The 23,118-nt window shown below is 30.5% G+C and overlaps 3 protein-coding genes across 5 annotated transcripts; 2 read left to right on the top strand and 1 right to left on the bottom strand.

The window, feature by feature from the left end:
* Positions 1-597: 597 nt before the first annotated feature.
* LOC132947240 (activating signal cointegrator 1 complex subunit 3) lies at positions 598-14,170 on the bottom strand. The gene is given in 35 exon segments (XM_061017479.1): positions 598-806; positions 965-1,220; positions 1,304-1,390; positions 1,460-1,889; positions 1,946-2,136; positions 2,200-2,490; positions 2,492-2,503; positions 2,570-2,758; positions 2,838-2,978; positions 3,051-3,607; positions 3,720-3,822; positions 3,889-4,109; positions 4,166-4,334; positions 4,403-4,514; positions 4,591-4,961; positions 5,045-5,221; positions 5,304-5,440; positions 5,517-5,631; positions 5,702-5,821; positions 5,927-6,151; positions 6,330-6,435; positions 6,927-7,147; positions 7,211-7,572; positions 7,640-7,832; positions 7,892-8,092; positions 8,154-8,302; positions 8,374-8,486; positions 8,559-8,721; positions 8,790-8,913; positions 11,807-11,941; positions 12,112-12,387; positions 12,453-12,604; positions 12,883-12,983; positions 13,580-13,799; positions 13,899-14,170. Coding segments are annotated over 34 exon segments (6,471 nt in total). The 5' UTR covers positions 13,765-13,799; positions 13,899-14,170; the 3' UTR covers positions 598-720.
* LOC132947249 (splicing regulator SDE2) lies at positions 10,259-11,456 on the top strand. Its single transcript, XM_061017501.1, has one exon. The coding sequence runs from the start codon at positions 10,582-10,584 to the stop codon at positions 11,305-11,307; it is 726 nt and encodes a 241-aa protein (XP_060873484.1). The 5' UTR covers positions 10,259-10,581; the 3' UTR covers positions 11,308-11,456.
* Positions 14,171-14,665: 495 nt separating the features above from the next.
* Positions 14,666-20,324, top strand: LOC132947245 (autophagy-related protein 9A). Of its 3 annotated transcripts, none has more exons than XM_061017491.1 (14): positions 14,666-14,816; positions 14,989-15,157; positions 15,293-15,470; positions 16,047-16,275; positions 16,359-16,483; positions 16,554-16,681; positions 18,098-18,282; positions 18,345-18,523; positions 18,594-18,725; positions 18,813-18,966; positions 19,031-19,429; positions 19,498-19,601; positions 19,666-19,794; positions 19,868-20,324. In XM_061017491.1, the coding sequence occupies exons 2-14, from the start codon at positions 15,076-15,078 to the stop codon at positions 19,983-19,985; spliced, it is 2,142 nt and encodes a 713-aa protein (XP_060873474.1). In that variant the 5' UTR covers positions 14,666-14,816; positions 14,989-15,075; the 3' UTR covers positions 19,986-20,324. The 3 variants fall into 3 exon arrangements, with proteins under 3 accessions (XP_060873474.1, XP_060873473.1, XP_060873472.1); XM_061017490.1 differs by having other exon boundaries at positions 14,683-14,868; XM_061017489.1 differs by having other exon boundaries at positions 14,683-14,884.
* The last annotated feature ends 2,794 nt before the right edge of the window (positions 20,325-23,118 follow it).

Genomic DNA, 23,118 nt, shown 5'->3' with positions numbered 1-23,118 from the left:
TAAATTAATATATTTTGGATAATGTATAGACAAGAAAAGTATGCATTTGATGTCCTATTATCTTGGTTATTATTAAATATATTTTTCTGAGCAGTATGAAAATATAAACTAATATCAGATTAGAACATAAGAGTAATATTACTCTATGGTAGTATGGTTTAGCATTACAGAATTTGTTTTTGCATTTTTCTGCGATGAAAATAATTCAAGTTTAATAAAACATTTACCATTGATTGAAAATTGTATGTTAACATTTATCATGTTTCAAATCAAACATTGGTGCACACATTGAATAAATGCCATCAATTTCTATATTTTTTTAATAGTTAAAACAATGTTATGATTATATTTTATTAATTATTATACAACTTCAAAAGATTAGATTTTCAGTTATTTTATTATTTATCTTATATAACAACCACAAAAACAATGTGGTTTTTAAAAAACCCACATTTTATTATTTATAAGTTGTAATAAAGTGTGTTATGATGAATGTTTTGTAGAATAAACTTTCAATATGATATATTTATGCAAAAATGTAAGCTTTGATTAGTTGTAAAGAATATACCTAATAGGAATAATATAAAAAAAACAATATAACATGAAAATAATGTATTTAAAAAATATAAAAATGTTTTCTATATATATCATAAATAATATGTATATATTAACAATACAAAAATTAATTTTGTTCACCTTGTTATTTTAATATTAATTTTTTTATATCACATTGAATTCAATTTCATATTGTTGGTCCAAACCAAGGTAACAATCTGACATCATATAGAAAGTCCAATTTAAAAAACCTAAAAAAAGAAAAAGTAATATAAATTTTAAAATTATTATAATATACAATTTTAATAGATTACTGGTTTCAAAAAATAATATTGATGGATTGGTTTAATTCCTCAATGTTTATTATTATCAAATAAAAACAAAAAATTTAATTTTAATAGTTATTTACCAGGTTTTGTGGGTGTATTAAATGCTAGCCTGTTAGAAGTGGTTCTATAGCGGTTATTGGCATTACGTTTCAGTGCTATCAGCTCCCATTGTTCTATTGATCCAAGAATCATAAACCAACCAACATCTTTTGGTTTGGAAAATTTTGGTGCATATGCTTTTGATGGAATTACACGATTGAGAATTTTTACCTCTACAACTAATGTATACTCCAACCCTGCCAAAATGTCTATTCGTTTACCATTCTCAACAAGTTTCTATAAAAATTATAAATATTATAGTTTTCATTCAGTTTAATTGAAAAATATTTGAAATTCAATTGTGTGAAAATATTTTGTACCTTTTGAACTTCTTCACTATCAGACCAATTGCCATGAATAAACAGACGAACTTCTACAACTGGCATATCTATAATAGTTTTAAATGCCTAAAAAGAAAAAGAAAGTTATACAACTTAAAAAATATTACAAATTGGAATATTTTTAATAAATTTCACTTTTTCAATTTCTTCATGTTCAAGTTGAGTTTTTAACATAATTTCTTCAAACAGTTTATAACTTTTAAGTGCCATGTTGCATAAATGGGGTAAGCAAAGCATCGGCAACACTTGTGATGGTATCAAATGTTTTTCTACATCAGGTAAAGTGGTTACAGGTGGGTCTGTCACCCATCGGGCTTGAATAATCATTTGCATCAGTTGCACTAATCTTAAACACAGCACCAAGTAACCAGCTTCTGCGCAGATATCTATCATTGCTTGTAGAATACGTATAGATTGGTCTAATACAGACTTGAGATCGGTTATATAATCCGAACATGGCATTTTTAAATGGGAGAAATGTGCTTGAAGCAAAATTAATGTTTTGGTATGAGAACATTCATACAGACGGCCACCAACATCAATAGGACATTGTTTGTCTAATTCACTGTGAACCAAATGAAAGTGTTATGAAGAAAAATGATTGTTTTTTATTTGACTTACGTATTTAGTAGATCTTCGTTATGTCTGACTGGTAGTAAACTAAACTCCTCGGCATCGACTAAGACTTTTATTAAATCATCCATACTAAGTTCACCCTTAAGTCTCTCTCGAAATGTCTTAACTGTTTTATGTTGTAAATAGTAATAAGAAGAAATATGTCCCAATGGCGTTGGTCTTACAGTACGCTGATCCTAAATTTAAATGTGATTAATTGTTTAGCTCTATAATAGCAAAGAATGACTATGTAAACGTACCTCATCTATTTCCACACAATAACTAGAATACAGAGTTCCAATACATCGTTCAACTAAATCAGAAAGAAATTTGTTTATAGAACTTTCCTCCAAGCTGTGTAATCCATAATATTCTGGGTTTTTCATCAATCTTTGTATAAGATATGTCCAAGTTAAATATTCAATGGCATCTTGTTTTGTCTTAATAGTTCCAGCCACTATTTCAGCATTGAAATGGTCAGGCAATACGTCTAACAAAGATGATTCAACAGGAAAAGGTTCATACAAAAATTTTTTATAAAAAGTTTTTTTTTACGTCATGGACCTGAAAAAAAATGTATTGTAAATAAATTAACGAGTTAGTTTAATTTTTTTTATCTTTTATTTCTACCATGATGAGTGCTATTCCCATATTATCATACTGAGGTCGTCCTGCTCTTCCCATCATTTGTAACACATCTGTAATTGGCATGTCCACATATCTTTTGAGTTTGCCATCATAAAATTCAGTACCTTTTACTATCACAAAGTGTGCAGGAAAATTAACACCCCATGCTAAAGTTGAAGTAGCAATTAAAACCTTAAAACATACAAAATAATTTTTTTTTATTTGGTTAAATTTAAATAAAGAGGGTAACTTTCTAAGGGTAAAATCTTACTTGAATATGTTGGTTAACAAATAATTCTTCAACAATTTTACGGTCTCTATCTTGTAATCCAGCATGATGTAAGCCTAAGCCAAAAGCAAGACAAAGCTTCAAATTTGGATCTCTAATATTTTCAATGATTTGATCCATTTCCTACAAAACAATAATTATAACAATATTATCTTTTTCATAAAAAATAATGAGTGCTCAATAAATTTATCTCACATAATCGCTTTTGCGAACCCACTGCTTAGGGTTATCTTCTACACCTAAGTATGCAATCAAATCCAATGCGGTTAGTCGGGTTTGTCTCCTCGAAGACACAAAAATCATAACTGGCTGTGTTGGGGAATGTTGCCTAATGGCTTGATAAATAGGTTTGTTCATGGTTGCCATTCTTGGACAATAATTTTGTCCAGCATAGCCACTGATGTGTACTTCTAGAGGAACTGGCCTCACAGATGGACGGAAATTGTAAAGGCCCATTTCCCCTATGTGTAACCAAGCTGCAAGATCAGCAGCTGTTGACAGAGCAGTCGTCAAAGCTACAAGGCGAGTATGTTGTCCTGTATGCGTTGATATAAAATTTAACCTAGAGATTATTATCTCTAATACTGGACCACGATCTTCACCCAAAAGATGGACTTCATCAAGTACTACTAAAGCCACTTGGCGGACATAGTTACGGGTTTGCCAACTACGAGATACACCATCCCATTTTTCTGGAGTAGTAACAATTACAGATGAATTTGAAATAGCTCTTATGTCAGGTGTGACGTCACCTAAAAAAAATTCATTATATGAAATTAATTCCAAAAATCAAGTAAATCAATTTTTTAAATTTTTTGATTTCAAATAATCATTATGTTTATTATACATTACAGCTAATAATACCTGTTAATTCTACAACTGATTTTTTTAATTTCTCTTCTAATCTGATTTTCCAATCTTTCATACGTTCTCTCACGAGTGCCTTTAATGGAGCTATATATACTACCTAAAAACATGATTTTATTCAACAACAGCAAAATACTTATTAAAATATCTAATAATTTATTATTACTTTGGCATCTGGCTGTTCATTGAACACTCTAAACATAGCAATTTCAGCAGCTATTGTTTTACCAGACCCGGTAGGCGCTCCTAACAGTACATTATTGTCAGTATGATATAAACAGTGAAATATTTGTGTCTGTATTGGATTAAAGTGTGTAAAACTATATAAAGACTGATAACCCTGATTTTTAAGAGCAGATATCGGTAATGGCTGAAGTTCCAATAAATCTAAAACACAATTTTTTTTTCAAATAAACTCATTAAATGATTATTGATTTATATACCTGTCACTGAAGCATGGCTATGTGGTATTATAAGATGCTGGAATGTTAATGGTGTAGTGAAAGTTGTACCTAACCATCGGTCTGAAGTACAATGTAGTATATATTGTGATGGTAATGGTTCAACCAAAGGTATGGTAAATATTAACTTTTGTGTTTCTTTTCTAATAACCTTAAAAATATACACATAATCTTAAGAAAATGCACAGGAAATTAATGAAAATAATATTATTTTCAGACCTGAGTTTTAGTAATAAGAAACTGTTCCCAATGGTATATCATATCTGTTTCCGGATCTTCGATCCAAATCCAAAACGCGACTGATGTTTTACCATGAAACCTATCATTCCATCTAAATTACAAAATAATACAATTTATAGATATAAGAAATAAGAACACAATTTTATAAAACTTGTTTTGTTACATACTCAAATTCTGGGAATAGTTCTAAATTTATTCTTAAAATAGTTCTAGTAATAGGTTGAATACTTTCAGTAGCTTCAATATATGGAAGTTGCATGGCACACTTTTTAACAGCAGCACCTACATTTTGATTTCTTAGTATAATACCCAATTCTTTAGCATCCATTTCTCGAATACGGCTAAATGATAATTTTCTTTGTTCAATTTTATCTATAATTTCCCAAGGAAGAACATCAGAAAATTGTCGTAATTCAGATTCAAATTCCCATTGTGTCATTTCAAACATTTGACAAATTTCCAATAATTTAGCTGACATCATAGCGTTATTACGACGTAAAACCATGTCAAATAATGCCCGTGCAATTCTTGTCGCATTCTATTGAAAACAAATTATTTATACATCTTTTAATTAAAAAACAACAACAAAATATCAATTATTAATATAAACTTTAAATTTACCTGTGAGATATACACCAGGTCAGATATTAATGAAAAAGACTTAGCTCTTCCACGTGCAAGATATGTTTGTAAAAGTATATTTACTTTACCATTCACGTTTACAGCTGAACTCTGGCATTCAATGTGACAATATTTACGAGCCAATGTCTCTAACTCAATAACTTCATCATCACGAACCTTTGAAATATAATAAAATTTAATATTAATGTTAATTATATAATTTAGTATACATATATAATATATATTTATTATAATAAACCTTTAACTGATCAAACTCTTTTGCACTAGAAATCATTGATAATATTTCTGACATATTCATAAAAGGCTTTAGGCATTGATTAAATATTTCAACACTATCGTAGCTAATATAAAAATGGCTAGCTGTGCGGCCCATATCTGTTAATAAAATAATTATAATTTAAATATAAAAGCATTCTTCTTAAATAATTCAAATTAGTAATGATTAATGAACCTGTAGATGAGAGATCTCCAGTTCTTTCGTTGTAACGTAACATTTGTGCTCTATCTAAAGCCATTGCTGCACTTATAATAAACTCTTTTCTTTTGTTGACCAACATTGGATCTAACTGTAAGTTATAACAATAAAATAGCTAAGTAAAATGTACTTATAAATAACACTGTTAAGTGTTTATTTACTTCAACTTCTTCAAGCGATATGCCATAGACATGAGGATTTATACGCATTCTGACAAATAAATAAGTATAACTAAGCCACATAACAGCTTCCTCAACATTTGATATTGTCCCTAATACAACCTACAAATTGTAAAAAAAAAAAATATTAGATCCAGTGCTATCGCTACATTTTAAATTATTTGTTAATGGAAAAATAGCTAGAACTTATTATTCAATAATGCATACCTCAGCATTCAAATTATTAACAAGATGTTGTACAAAACAACTTTCAATTGGTATTTGGTTGGTAAGTAATGACAAGTATTTGTGAAGTTTGGAATGTGGGGTAATAATCATTCCATGTCCAGAAGTATCAAATTGAGGTCTTCCAGCACGACCAAATATTTGTAAAACGTCAAGCATACCCAGGTCTATGAATGTTCCATGCTTTGAATCATATATTTCTGTCCCCTATAAATTATTTTGTTTATTTATTTAAAAATATTCAAACCAAGCATGTTATTATATATTATAATCAACTATGGTATTATATTTTTAACACTAAAATCAATTAAAATTCTATAATATTGTTTTGTCTTAAAAAATAACTATGAAAAATTGAATAGGTTTATTATAATATATATTTTACCTTAATTATAACTGCATGAGCTGGAAGATTTACTCCCCATGCTAAAGTTGCTGTGCACACCAATACTTTAATAGCACCTTCGGCAAAGTACTTTTCTACTAGGTTTCTGTAATATAAATTGACAATAATTGTAGTATTATAAGTATAAACTTGTATGACGTATTTTTATTAACATTGATTATAAATACAAGTAATTACATAAAATAATGTAGTACTAGTATTTATAATCAATGGTATAATAACATAAAGATTTGATGCAATAAGACACCAAAAAACTTTGAAATATTTTGTATAAAATGCTCTTAAAGCCGTTCAAAATTTTTTTATTATTTGGTTCTAATTTTAAACTTTTGAAATCTGCTAATTTTGTTGTTTATATTGCATATTTTTAGCGCATATTTATGCAATTTTAAGTGCTATAAACTCCCAACTCTGCAATAAGGTATGCATTTATTCTGGTTTTCAGTCAATGTGTTGTACTTAGATAGGTACCTTTTTTTTATCTACATTCAGAGTTGTACATGTTATCCACATTTGTCACTCCAATAAAACTGCATATTCTTAAAAGATAAGCATGTAAAACCATAAATTATTTACCTGTCAGATCTCAAAAGACCAGCATGATGAACGGAAAATCCACTATTTAATAATTCACTTAATTCTTTTGAATGACAACGCTCAAAAGCCTTTTTAGCTATTCCTATTCTATTAGAGTCTTGAGGTAGAAATGCAGTCTGGTGATTTTTCTGAGTTGAAAGTTCTCTAAAAACATTAGCTGTTTTTATGGTAGCATTACGAGCATGAACAAACACCATAACCTTAATACACAACAAACAAAAATTTAATTACTATTTATATCCAATACTGCCAAATCAGCTTACCTGATGTCCTTTTTGTACCATATCATACACTTTATCATAACAAACTGTATCCATTTCTTGTACCATTTTTACAGTCTTGCTACCACGAACCCCAATAAATGTTTGAACTAATGGCACTGGTCGAAATCGTCCATCAAAATAAAATAGTCCTTTATAAAGATTGACTCTTAAGAAACGTGCTATGTCTTTATAATTTGGTAATGTAGCAGATAAACCAACAATTCGAATCATGCTTTGGGAAGACTCAACTTGTCTTAAAGTACGTGCAACAAGAGCTTCAAGGACTGGACCACGATCACCATGCAATAAATGTACCTCGTCTATAATTAATAGTTTAACTAAACTTGTTAACGCAATATCCCCTAAAAACAAACATATTAGAATTTAAGATATATATAATATAATACATTATATAATAAAAAGGCCTACCAGTTCCTTTACGAGTAGCTACATCCCACTTTTCAGGAGTTGTAACTAATATTTGAGTGTTGAGCATTTCTGTTTTAGTAAGTGACATGTCACCAGTAAATTCACGAACAGAAATTCCTAGGCTAGAAAGGCGTTTAGAAAAATTTGCAGTCATTTCAGCTGCGAGAGCTTTCATTGGAGCTACGTATACAATCTGAAATACAATTTTAAATAGTGAAAAGAGAAATGATGATAAAAAGGAAAAATGTATACCTTAAATTCATTTTTATGTATTTCATTATTCCTAATGTGTTGTTTAATTTGATGGATAATGGTCAACAAAGCAACATTAGTTTTTCCAGCTCCAGTTGGGGCACATACTAGTAAATTTTCATTAGTGTTATAAGCTGCATCAAAAACTACCGATTGTATTCTATTAAGATTAGTAATTCCATGAAATGCTTTCTGCCCAACCTTTAAACATAAAAATAAATATTAGTTATAATATTAAATGTCTAGCATACAATCAAATAACTTCATCAAGAGTTTTAATGGAAATCAATTCTTTTCCAACAGTCAATTCTTGTGTCATTTTTGTAACTGGAATATAAACTTCTTCATGTGTTCGGTGGTCTGTTCTTTTGGCTCCCGCAGGGATAACGCATGATTCTCCAGATATATAACCTTTTTGATAAATATCATATTATGTAGAAACATACATAAAATTAAAAATTAAAATTATAAGAAATACTTACAACTTGATACTTTCGATTCAAAATTCAAATCATATACATGGGGGTATTTCTGAGCTGTAGGTGCTTTTCTACTTTTCGGGTCAATAAATATAGGAACGTTTGCTGCACTTGTCCTTTAAACAATAACCATAATTTTACATTTTATTTCACAATTAAAGCAGATTAAGTCTATTTAAATCACTCACGTTTTAGAAACCATCTTTAAAATCTCATCATCTGAATCTGAATCCTGTCGACGATTTATTTTTTGGCAAGCTTTTTCTTCTTTTCTTAATTCTTTTCTAAGTAATTTATCTTCTTCAGTTTCAATAGTAATCATTTCCATATGTCGAGGTCTTTTTTCCATTTCTGTTTAAAATTATGAAGACAATTAAGAATTTATATTTTAAAAATAATCTACACATTAATTTTCATACTTAAATTCATTGAAAGCAAAGATTTTTTTTCATTTGTTGCAACACACTGTTTTAAAATATCTTTTCTGTGTTTCAAAAGGGTTTCAATGAGTGTAAGTCTTGCAAAACCAAGCAGATTAAACAACTATAAAATATTAAAACAAATTTAATTAAAAATATAAGATCCATACATTTTTCAAAAACTGTACACTTCTTAAATGTAATACTATATTATACTACTATACATCAATAAATATATCAATTAATGATTTTAAAAACTTTATATGATAGTATGCATCACTTCAATAATTGTATTTAAAAAGTATATACTTGTACAATAAGATATTAGAAAATAAAAACCTAATGTTAAATTTAGAATTAATTTAATGATTATATGTAAAAGCAATGGAATACAGCAAACGCTGGTGTAGGAAAGTCTTCTATACGTAATCAAAGTTTGTAAATCAACAATAATTCAGATAGTTTTATTGAAACAACATTTATTTTTATTCAAACATTTAAACTTTTATAAAGGTCTGGTTAGGTATTGTTGTATTGAGCTGCACTAATAATTTTTTATTCATAGCCTATGACTGGTTTTCAAACTTATATTAAACACAGCACCCAGTACTGTTCAAATAATTTTCACAGCACATCTGACTTTTTTTTTGCACTAAATAATTAGATGAACAATATTGTTTTGAATTATAATTATTTACATTTAATTAGAAATGTTTGCTTGATGGGCACAAATTTTTATTTGTTTTATTTATATAATTTTATTCTTGGACAAATAGTTGATATTTTTCAGAAAACCGTGGCACACTTAACGAATGCCACGCACCTAGTTTGAAAACCACTAGTCTATGATATAAATAGTTTGAAATTATCATTTTAAATTTGTTAACTATGTAGTGGTTTTAAGATTTTTTACTTTTATTTAAAGCAATTCATATTCTTTATTCCTAATATTTTATGAAAATATTTATTTATTAAAGTTCTAGAAGCTTATATAAGATAAATAAAGTCTAACTGATCTAACCTTCGAGATTGCACTATTTCATTGTAATTATTCAATCATTAGTATAATAGGATAAATAATTTACCTAGTATTGTACTTGTCATTACTCATTGTACAATTAAAATATTATATTAGTAATTTTAATTTGTTTTAACTTTTAACAAATTGTGTATCATAGAGTATAGACTATAGTCCATAGTCATTGTTTAATATTTCAAATTAAATCAGTAGAAACTAGGTTGTAGATATATTTAATATTATATAATTTTTTTTACAATTAATTTTGTTGGTATTCTAATAACATTTAAGTGTTTTTAATAATTTAATATTTCATTAAGCGGACAGTGAGTTGTCAGCACTGATTTTTATCAATTATTATAGCACTGTTACATCTTAGTCCGTGGTTGGTAGATATACTGGTTGCACAACAACTACTCTCATGATATAAAATATGGACCCTCTCTTTAAGTCATATGACGTATAATATACGTACAACATACACGCCAGTACATACATCATACACAAATGCACTGTACATGATAAACATAATAACAAACCAAATAATAAATATTAATTTTAAATTTTAATTTTGTGAACCAATATTAAATACAGTATGGTATTACCATGAATTGAATATATTTTTTAGTAAGATTTGGAACAAGACATGTCAAGTGCTTTCTGATTATTTCATAGTTTTTATTTTTATGAATTGTGATTTGTGATCGTAAATTGTAACTTAAAAGTTGATTGTTTTATAAATTCTTTTAGATCGACTGAAATCTTTAGTAAAAAATGGATAAAATGAATATTGAGAAATTGGAGTTTAATGTTACATCAGAAATGTTTTTGTCTAGTATAAGACAATTTGCTAGCATTAGAACGGGTATGTTAGAGAAGGACTTTTACTTGTTGTTTAATGGTAAAATTTTAAATGAAAATACTGTTCAAAATGGTATTGTACACATTGTCCCTCGGATAATTGGAGGCAAGGGAGGATTTGGTTCAATGCTACGAGCAATTGGTGCACAAATTGAAAAAACAACAAATCGCGAAGCTTGCCGTGATTTAAGCGGTCGTCGATTACGTGATATCAATGAAGAAAAACGAGTGAAAGATTTTTTAGCTAAAGGAGGTCCTAGCACAGAAGATCCCGAAGAGCGCAAAAAACGCAAATTACAACGTCTATGTCAAGCACCCAAAACAGAATTCAAAGATGAACACTATGAAAAGCATATGTCCGAAATGACAGAATCCGTTTCTGATGCAATAGAGTGCGGTTTCAAAGCAGGTACATCAGAAATTCCAATTAAGAAAAAAGTTAAGTCCAAGGGATATTATGATTCTGATTTGGATACAGATAGTAGCAATGATGAATTAGATGATGAAAATGTACCTACTGAGTCAATCAAAAAGGAACAATCAGACGAAGAACTAAAAGAAACAGAAATTGTTAATAAACGTAAATGTTTAGATTTAGAAGATGCTGATGCTATTACAAACAAAAAAATTAAAGTTTAACAATTTTTTAAAAAAACTATTATTAAAATAATTTAAAGCATTTGGTTGATTTTTGTTTCAAAAATTAATTTATAATTGTAAAACCAGTACTTGAAAATTATACTTGTCTTGTAACATTATAAAAATATAAGCTAATGTAACCTTTGAAATTAATGTGTTTTCAGTAAGCTGTCTACAGCAATATAAATTTAATATAATATATAGACATTGTTAATTTATATTAGAGAAACATATTTAGGAGTAAAAAATAAATTTAATACAATTACCTATGTCTAACAATATTTATGCTCAAAATATTTTTTTTTATTTTAATACTGTAGTTAGGATTTTGAGCAAATGATAATATTGTTATAATCCTATTTTTTTGGTATATTATACTCTGATCAAATCATACTTGAGAAATTTAATGTTATTAAGCTGTATTTAAAGGACTTTATTTGCATTTTACTAAAATAGCAGTCTACATTTATAACTATATATTAACTATTAAAATGCTTACTTCATCTTGAAGTTCAATATCAGATTTTTGAGTTGAAAGTAGTTCTATGATACTAGTATAATAATCTTCATCTGAAACGCCTAAATCTATTGATGCGGTCTTAGTAATTTGTTTCAATAGCCAAGTTCTACCAAACTAAAAAAAAATAATAATATTTAAATAATATTTTAACTGTTCTAATAATTATCTCATTGAATGTGAAGATAATTTACTAATTCAAAATATTGGGCTGATGGAATTCATGTTAAGATGAATACCACTTTGTTTAACAAGTAAGTTGTAAGATGTAAAAAAAACCAATTTACATTTGGAGAACTATTATTTATTCTTTCTTCTTCATTATAAGCCATGGAAAATAACTTGGATGTCTTTGAACCATAGTCCTGAACAGGTAATTTAGCAAAATTTGGAGGTAGCCATTTGGAGTTAGGTTTATAACGTAATACACCGTTGACTAATGAATTCTGATCTTTGTTTTGATTTTCTTCATTATCAGCTTTAGGATTGTCAAGTTTCTCCCAAAGTATTTTTAATTTTTTCAAACTTTTATCGTTCATTAACTGTTCTACTTCTTTAACCAACTGAAAATTGAATAAAATGATAATTTTTATATAGGTAATAGACTGACTAATAAATTATGAATTACCTTGTATATTTGATCTGCATTATTATTTGATACTTTTCCAAACATACTTTTAAGTTCTAAAATATGTTTCATTAATAGTCCAGAAACACCAATAAATAGTTTGAAGAAAAATAATACTGATGAACTTAATATTTCAGGTTGTTCATCTTTTGCTGAAATATAAATTTCATTTAAGAAGCGGAAAAATGGGATATTGTTAAAAAAAATTGTGAACATGTAAGAAAAGACATAACATTCTTACAGAGTAAGTTAATTTTTTGATTTTTTAAAAGTATTAATAAACACAGTTATTATTAATGTCACCAGAAGCATACATTTTTTAAATAATTTAGTATTTTTCCTTTTTATACTTCATTTTAGATTCTTATAATCAAAAAATTAACTTACCCTGTAAGAATGTTATATTTTTTCTGTATTACTTAATACTTACAAAGTTCTTGTGCTATTCCATACAACATATTCAAATTCTTCAAAATAATATCATTTTTAGTATCATTAATAACATTACAAAGTTCAGTAAAAGTAAGGCATCTGGAAATTAAACTTAAATTAATTACAATAAATTGTTGCTTACAATATAATAACAGTATAACACTAAATGTATAAAAATTAAGGGGTCTTAAAATTAATCCATAAAATAGCCTGACAGGATACAGAGACTGGTATTGTTTATTTTGATTTGTTCATCTCAGAGTAAAGTTGTGGCAGGTTGAGATTTTAAATTTGAATGTGATCACAATTAAAATATAAAATATTATGTACTCTGAGCCGTTTAGTTAAATTTACACTTTATAATATTTTTTCAAAACTATATAAATTTAAATTATTTTTCTTTATGCTTAAAGACAAATGACAAACTAAATATTCAAAATATCTATAAGATTTAATTTTTAATTTTTAATTGATAAATAGTGTCACTTGAAACTTTTAAGGCACTCATTTTAGTCAAAAGTATAATGAGTAACATAATCGGAAAATTAAAATTCCGTATCAAGCAGTAGAATATATAAACTTTCTAATTATTACATTTTGAATCCTTAATTTTAATTAAATTTGTTTTACACATCAGAAAAATTTTAATAAAATATCTTTCAACATTAAAACTAAATATTAATAAAAATAATTACTTTTGAAATATTTTTTCTTCTTCCTCTTTTTGTTTTTTAATAACACCTAAGTTATGACTCCAAATGTTAATGGGTTCCATATATTCTGTTATATCGCTGTTTAAATATACACGGAAAGATCTTGTATATCTAGGCAACTGACCTATGTCAATGTGCTTATGAACACCAGATTTTAATTTTGCCATTGTTAGGTAAGATAAATATACCTATATCAGACCACCTATTCAAAAATCAAATTAATACTTAAATGAAAAAATGTTAAATTATTGTATACTGATAATAACTGTAGGTTTAAAACTGATCTATTAATTTGTCATACTTGATTTAATGAGTTTGATATTTTAACGCAATATTATGAAACTAATCAATAAGTACATACACATACGCACTCAAAAAATTATATTTAAATGAACAATAAAATAATTAATAATTTCACATGCACACGTTCTATTTTTTGAATAAAAGTCAACAATTTTCAATATTGTCAATATTATTATTATGTACTAACAAGTAACAACTAATAACTAGCTATTGTCCTCGTGGACCGTGGAGTTGGAGTGCAATAGTAAATTTAAAATAGTTCTTATCATTACCCAAGCCCAGTAGCCCCATAGGTCTATGAGTAGCCCGGCCAGCCGAGAATCGAGATAAGGACATGGGTGCATGAATTCATGGGTTTGGATTGTATCACAAATTATATGATAATACCTATATTATTATTATTATGTCATGGTTCGTAGTTTGTGGACTGTACAATATAAAATATTATAATTTTATAATCATTCAAAATCTATAGGCTTTCATCAGACTATTAAGCAGGTACCACAGATCAAATAATTTGTTTAGGAACATTAATAGTTGATTAAAGCTAGTATTAGTTCAATTGTGATCTATTTGCTGTATGATGAAGATAAATTCCGAATGTTAAATAGTAAATACTAAATACCAATAGGCAATAGTAAATACAAATTTCATAATTTCAGCTGGTGTGAGGTCCTGGCGGTGGACGGACTTGAAGTTTAAAGTTAGTGGTAATAATGTGGTTAGTGTGGTTTATACCAGCATCAGCATGACGATAATATTATCAATGATCAAATGCGCAGTTTTGATTATTTTTAACTAATTTTTCTCACTGTTGTATAATATATTTCGTAAATATTAAACAATTTTTTTATTATGTAGTTGTCTTATTTGATCTCGTTCTTCAAACAATGGGGCATTAAATCCATCATCAGATGTAAATAGAAAACGCTGATCTCACTTAAGCCAAGAGTACCTGCACATTGAAGGTTCTGGAGAACAAAGGTTTTTGAATTAATATAAGTCTATACACTTTGACCTCCTACCATTATGTCCTTTGTTTTTTCTTTTGCAACATTCTAGAGTAATTGTAATTTTTGTTTATTTAGTTAATCCGTTTCCTCAGTGATTTGGAATTGGTAGGTTTTATTGTATGTTCCATCGTGCAACAATTATTATTGTTTTTATACATTAAAATGCCTGAAACTGGATATCAAGTTCTTAATTCTGAAAGAGAAGAAGAAGTTCATTTCCAGTTCACTCCCAATATAGCTAGAAGTAAGTGTTCTAAAATGTTGACATTCAATTTGAAGGAGACATAATAATACTTATATACTTATATACTATTCAATAGAAACTGTAATATCTGTACATATTAATTTATTATTAATGTTAAATAATAAATTGTTTTAGACCGATGGAATCACATAGAGGACTTGGATACATTTTTTACAAGAATCTATCTTTACCATCAGAGACATGGTTTTATTTGCCTCATTCTTCAATCAACACTAGATCTCTTGCAAGTGATATTCTTATTGGTGTTTTCCCTATTTCTGTTTTACTGCATTGACTACCCAGTACTTTTCAGGTATAATATTGCATTTCATTTAGTAACTACATTGAAATGAATTTAAATAATAATATTGCAAATATGAATTAAGTCTATTTTGATAAACTCCTTTTTTATTCAAAATATAAATTAACTATTCTATTACCTATATCTAAAAGACATCTTTTAAGTTAAAACATTTTAGGTTTGATGTTAATACTGCTAATATGCCCTAAATTTAAATTGTTTTATCGTAGTCAGTTATTGTCACAATTGTGAACAGTAATCTACAAAACATCACATTATACTTAACTAATGATGAGTCATAAATTGTATCACCTTTATTTGATACTTGTTGCACTGAAATTTTAATTTATTGTAAAATTAAAGTTTGCTGTACAAAATTAATTATGATTTCAATCTACATATCTTGTCTCCTAAAAATTGTAATTGATGTTGCTGTCTTAATTTTTATTAATTTATTAAATTAAAATGTATGTATAACTTTTAAAAATTTATAAATGTAATAATTAGTCTTTTAAAGGTTGGTCAATAAAGTACAGATTCAATACTCTTATATTTATTACTAATTTAAAATTGTTATTCAATATTTAGAGACAAACCAGCAGATTCAAGCAGAGTAATGAATGGTACTGATAAAGTACGCCTATCTGATGTTTTTCTCCCTGCTTCAAAATGTACTAGCAAATTTACATTTTTCACATATCTATACATGATACCACTATTAATGTTTGCTTTTTTCCGGCTTATGAAAGTGTTTAATGTTGCGTATCATTTTGCTGATATCAAAGCATTTTATAACGTTGCTCTACACATACCTGACGTGAGATATGATTTTTTAAAAAAATAATTTAAATTATATTTTTTAGAATGTTTAAAAAATTAAAAATAAACTTTATATTCTAGAAAGAGTTACAAAACTATACTTGGCGAGAAATTATACACAAAGTAATAGAAGCACAAAAAGAACAAAATATGTGTATACATAAACTGGATCTTACAGAACTTGACATTTATCAACGTATTTTAAGGTACTTTAGTATATTATAAATAGTCTAATATTGTATCTTTGTATCTAATTACTTTTTCATTATTTATTAGAACAAAAAACTACTTAATAGCTCTTGTGAATAAATCTGTGCTTCCTACACATTTCAATATACCATTTCTTGGTGATGTAATCTATTTTTCTCACGGAATGAAGTACAATTTAAATTTGTTGCTTTTCTGTAAGTAATAAAATAAAATATGTATATTTTAATAATCTAATCAAAAGATAACATAAAAAGTATGTTCTATTTTGTTATACATTATAAAATAGTGAATAAATATTATATTAAATTTATAATATTATAAAAATATATATGAGTAAACAAAAATGTTTACGTTTCCTATCTTTTAATTGTTTCATACCTAGAGAGCCGCATTCTTCGTAAACTCCAATTCTAACATATCTTTCCCTTGAAACACTTAAGCAGCGTTGTTTACTATTAGATTTATATTTCTCATACAAGCTTCTCAATGGTAATATTGATTGTCCTGTTTTTTGAAGTCGTTTCTCCTTTCATATTCCTGCTTGAAACACCTGGTCTATAAATTATTTAATTTTTTTATCTTAGTAATGAAATAACTAACTAGTAACTAGGCAAGTAACACCCCCCATAACAGAATTATGAAAACTATTATTGAATTAAAAATTGATCTTTTCTTTTCACCAAACTTTAACTCATTTAAGAATTATCCATTCTTAGCTATAAGCATAGGCACAAATTTACTAAATTTTTTGGGGGGACTTAAGCCCCCCTCCTCATAGGCCATATTGCTTAGTACCACAGAGTATACAAATTAGTACTATTTACTAGATTTTGAACTGAGAACTTGACCGAAATTTGGGGGGACTAAGTCCCCCCAAACCCCTCTCTATTTGCGCCGATGGCTAGAAGTATTAATTATTGTATATTGTTTCACTGTTTTCTTTAAACTGTTCTAACGAATGATTGTTATTATTATTGTATGTAATTGGGCCTGCGCCCGTTTAATCTAAAATAAATAAATAAATAAGCATCTCTCAATACAACCATTGTGATATGTATATTATAAATGCATGCATAAAATGTATGTATACATGGAAACAAATAATTACATAATTTTTAAATATTCAGATACAATTGATATAGTTATACATAATCTATTGTACATGTTGCTGATGTTTGTGATTGCTCCGCAATAAAATTAATTTTTACTGCTCAGTGGTTTATTTTTTTACCACCATACTGCAATTTAATAATATATAATATTATTATCTATGAAATAGTATTTATTGTCTATGCAATAGTATTTATTACATATTAATATCATCTTCATTATGTATAGCTAGCATAGAGGATTCAAGTTTTTGTTGTATTATTTCTATAAAATTATATGACACCCAAATCCCCCTTCATAATTATGACACCGATAGGGTAGGCCTAGTATTGTTTTTATTAGCATGAAATCTATATACTATAAATTGTGTATTTTAAAGAACTAAATGTTATTTTTCACTACAAATAGTAATATAAGGTACTCTAAATTGTATAAAAAAAAAAATATCTTTTAAAATGTATAAATATTTAAGTTAAATAATAATTATATAATAATTTCAGGGGGTCCGTGGTCACCATTTGAAAATAATTGGCATCTTAAACCAGAATATAAACAACCTGGAAAGCGTTTGGAGTTGGCACGGTCAATGCGTAAAACTATTAGTTGGGTTGCTTTAATTAATATATTGCTATCTCCAGTAATTTTTACTTGGCAATTAATTTACAAGTTGTGTGACAATGCTCAAGTAAGATATATAGTTTAATAATATTAGTCTTAATTGTTTAAATTTATTGTTGTATTCATTAGATGGTAAAAAATGAACCGAGTGTACTCAGTATACGTATGTGGTCCTTATATTCAAAAATATATTTGCGCCACTTCAATGAACTGGACCATGAGCTCAGTGCTCGACTTAGTCGAGCGTATGTGCCTGCAGCTAAATATTTACAAAGTTTTGCAGCACCTGTTAGCGTTATAATTGCAAAGTATGGTTAAATTCCAATTTAATTAATTAATAACACATTCAAATATATAATAATTAATTTGAATTTTTAGGAATACAATGTTTTTTACTAGTGCTATTATGGTACCAATACTTGCAATGACTGTTTATGACGACAGCATTTTATCGATTGAACACATGATAACTATATTGAGTGGATTATCACTATTATTTTTGATTTGTCGGTTAGTTTAAACATATATCATAATGTAAATATTAGTATTGCAATCGATTAATTAATTTGTAATGAATAATGGATTTTATAATTTTAGAAGTCTTGTTGATGATGATAAGGAAATTGTTTGCCAAGAATCATTAATGACCGCTATATTGACTGAAGTTCATTACCTACCAGATTCATGGGTTGGAAAAGCTCATACACAACAAGTCAGCAATCAGTTTTCCCAAATTTTCCCATTCAAAGCTGTAAGTAACGTAACATTTTTAGGAAAAATGCAAATTTAATATGTAATATATATTTTGTTTTCAGAATTATTTGTTCAATGAATTAATATCCCCACTAGTCACACCATTTATACTGTTTTTCTGGCTTCGTCCCAGATCCTTGGAAATCGTAGATTTTTACCGTAATTATACTGCAGAAGTAGCAGGAGTTGGTGATGTATGTGCTTTTTCAATGATGAATTTACGCAAAAATGGTAATCCAGCTTGGCGTTCCCCTGGCCCTTCATCGCCGGGAACCCCTACAGCAAAATTACCTCAAGTAGATCAGGCTGAAGATGGAAAAGTAGAAATGTCTCTTCTCAGTTTTTCTGTACGCAATCCTACTTGGGATCCAGTTGATATTGAAGCTAAAGAGTTTGTAGATGAAATAATTGCTAAGACTCGTCAAAAATATTCATCCACCAGCAATTCTATAATAAACCCAGTAAGTTTTTAATTTAAAAAAATATACATAACTATTGGTTACACAATACTTGTTTATTTATTTTTTAGTTTCAACATCATGATATGATTGGTGGTAGTACATTAAACATTGCAGAAATACCTTCCTGTTTAATTGGGCTTGATCAGAGCACAAGGTTACTGCATAAAGAAGGGTATGTTATATTTTTGTTAATTCAATATTTATTTTATTTTAATAATACTTTTTTGATTATTTAGGTTGACTGGTCGTCCAAACCGAATCAATTGTAGTTCTATTATGCGCTCATCAATATTTTCTACAAATGACTATTTAACTTCAATAGAAGTAAATCAAAGCGCGTTGCTTTTACATAGCATTCATAGAAAGTAATTGCACATTAATTTAATAAATATATAAATAATTAATAATATAATACTCACATCTTTTGTGTTCTTCTAGACAACTTGACGAACGAGGCAATAACACTAGTACTTCAATTTCTCAATCTGCTCTTAAAACCAACACCAATTTACAAGAACGAACTCCATTGCTGAAACCAGGTTCAAGGATTATCTGATTGCTATGACTTAATAAAAGCCTCAAAACTACTGTGATATTAATTAAGGTGTAGTAGTATTCTTTTCCAATATTTTTGAGATTATATTCTATATTTCAAGGAACTGTTTTTATTGATATGATTATGTTTAAGAAACTGAGATTTGATTATGTGACACTAAATAGTTTTTCTTACAATAAGCTATTGTAACTATGTTTTTTTCCAAAATTATTATTTCATAATTTTTAATCCTGATTTTGCCAAATTATTTTAATTGAAAGATAAACAAAATTGTAATATAGTTCTCATGTTCAAATGATTGCTTAATCTGTAATAAAAAATATGTTAAAAATTGAATCATTTAGTGGTGATGTTAAATTAACTTTTATTTTAATATACCTCCTATATCAGTGGTTCTCAACCTTTTTTAGTTCACGGCACACTCATGCACTTGACAACAACAACAACTTTGGCAACCATGCGAAGCAGGTCTGTTCTTAGGATTTTCGAGGCCCTGATCGAGGCACCTAACCGTGATATCGAGAACCGGAGAAGGAACCAAGTTTGCCAATACTTCTCCGGCCCCCATAGTTTATTGAAATGAATCAAATATATCCTATTTTAGTAGTGATAGGCGATAGGCCAGTCTCCTACTCACTACTATTACAACAACAATACAGTTATATTATATATGACAGTGCGAGAGCCTCTACTCTCCCAAGGTTGCCTTCGGCTACATAGAATCTTAACTAGGGTTTCAGTTTCCGAGATCCGGTGGTAGTCTCTGCCTTCGGCGGCCTACCGTGTTCTTTCCTCTTGTTCCTTTGCTGTGAGGATGCATTCCATAAAAGAGCCTGAAGCCTCAGCTTCTCTCAGGATCGCCGACTTTTTGATTGGGTCCGCTGGAAGTTGTTTAAACCTTGGACCGCAGAGGATGTCTGGTAGATCCCTGGCACTTGGTCGATAACCTAGCTGGGTGCTCAGGGACTCACGAAACCCGTCCCAGTAGGACACCCAAACAGGGTGTGCTTGGCGGTGTTGTTTTTGTGGATGGTGATCTGGTGACCACCAACCATAAGCCGAGGGGTGACGAACACCCGCCTGCGGGAGAGGATCACCGCCTCGCTCTTATGGTGGACCAACTTCAGGCCCCTGCTTGCCATCCAGTTATCGATCGCCGTAAGTGTGGGGTTGATGCTGTCTTCCAGGAGCTGGCTGGTCACTGCCATTCCCACCACCGCGAGATCGTCCGCAAAGCCTACTAGTTGCACTCCGGGAGGCACGTTCATCTTTAGTAGGGAGTCGTACGTTCCATAAAGCCGGACTTAGCACGGGCCCCTGCAGGACTCCACAGGTCACTGGCCTTGCTGTCATTTCTTCGCCCGTCGGCAGCACTCTGTCCGAAAGCCAGGATCTAAGCATCTCCACTAGATACTCGGGGGTGTTGATGCTCCTCAGGGCGGCGTCGATGACTGGCCACCTCAGTAAGTTGAAAGCATTTTTCACGTCCAACGTCAAAGGCTTTTTTTCTGGGGTGGTGGCTGCCTGAGCGGCAATACGGAGTACTTTGCTGACTGCCGACTCGATTTTGACTCCCCTCCTGAATCCAAATTGGTTCAGGGCCCTTCTCCGTCCCCCGTGTTCATCAAGATGCTCCTCGAGCCTTTTGAAAAGGAGCCATTCAAGCAACTTTCTGGGGGTGTCTAGCATACAGATAGGCCTGTTGCTGGACGGGGCGTCAGGGGGGTTTGTCCGGGCCTTTGCAGAGCAGCACTAGCCGTGTCCTTTTTCAGCGGGGTGGAAATGTCAGCGCTCCGAGGCAGTCGTTCAGTATCCTGAGGACATCACGAGGCTGGGTAGACGCGGGAGCCTTGAGGACCTCGTTAGGGATTCCTGAAGGTCCGGCCGCCTTACTCGGTGCAAGTCTCTTGATGGCTCTACTGAGTTCTGTTGGCGTGAACTCCGGGATGATACTGGTGAACTCCTGGGTGTTCCGGACCTGGTCGAACGCCTGAAAGATGTTGAGCACCGCTGGAAATGGAGCCAAGTCCCAATTCATCACGGGGGCCGCAGGAAAGAGAGAATTCGCGATGGCAGCCTCCCTGCCCCTGGAATCCGCAGCTGGGTTTCGGACGCCTAACTTTTTCATGACCAGTTTGTATGGTCTGCTCCAGGAGTCGGTATCTACCTAAGCGCAGAGGTCAGCCCAGGATCTGCTCTTTGCTTCACGTATGGCTTTGAGGAGCTCTTTCTTGGCCGCGATGTAGGAGAACCTCGCCTCCTGGACGTCAGGCTGGCCGGAGCGTCTAAGGCAGGTCTGATAGCGCATGCGGAGGGCCAGGGTCAGTCGCCGCAGCTCGGCAATCTTCTCTGACCACCAGTACACGGGTCGCCTGCTCTGGGGACCCGTTCTCTTCCTGGGCATTGATGCCTCGCAGGCTCCGAACAAGAACGTGTCAAGTGATTCAGCCGAGGATAGGGCCTTCTGGGCGCATGCGGCTCTGACTGAAGAACCTCTTCTCGGCGCATGCGGCTCCGACTGAAGAACCTAGGCACGCGGTGCTGAGGTAGCGGTGCAAGGCATCTGGGTTCAGCTTCTTTATGGAACAGCCGCGGGGAGCGTTGGTGGAAAGCTCAGCTTGGACCGGGGCTTGAGTCCGATTGACCTTGCTAAATCAGACGTAGTTGTGGTCACTTAGGGTCTCGAGGTGAGGTACCTGCCATCCCATAAGGTCTACTCCTCGGTAGAACGTGACGTCCATGATCGAGGTGGCTGACCCTCTCTTCCTTCTTTAGGAACTCGAAAATGTTTTTAAAATTACAATCGGGCTTTTGGTATATTTTGGTACCACCGTACTGGGTGCATTTTTCTTCAGATTTTTACTATCGTAAGTCGTGGTCACTACACAGTACACACGCAGCCACCCATCACTCACGACGGATATAGAATATTACCTGAATCCACAATATATCTGATATCCATGTATCTGCTTTCAACAGCCTAAATCTTAGATAATTTTAATGTTTACAAAAACTCCTTTTAAGATATGCATAGGCAATAGAATATGCAGTATTGGGTTACCTTTCTTATCAGAAGTGGCAATAATGTACTTGGGGACACATTGTACTATTGTAGTACAGAATATAGTTAGTA

Source organism: Metopolophium dirhodum, chromosome 6 (assembly GCF_019925205.1).
Source record: "Metopolophium dirhodum isolate CAU chromosome 6, ASM1992520v1, whole genome shotgun sequence".
In the NCBI taxonomy this organism is placed as follows: Eukaryota; Metazoa; Arthropoda; class Insecta; order Hemiptera; family Aphididae; genus Metopolophium; species Metopolophium dirhodum.
This window is presented reverse-complemented; position numbering and strand designations above follow the sequence as displayed.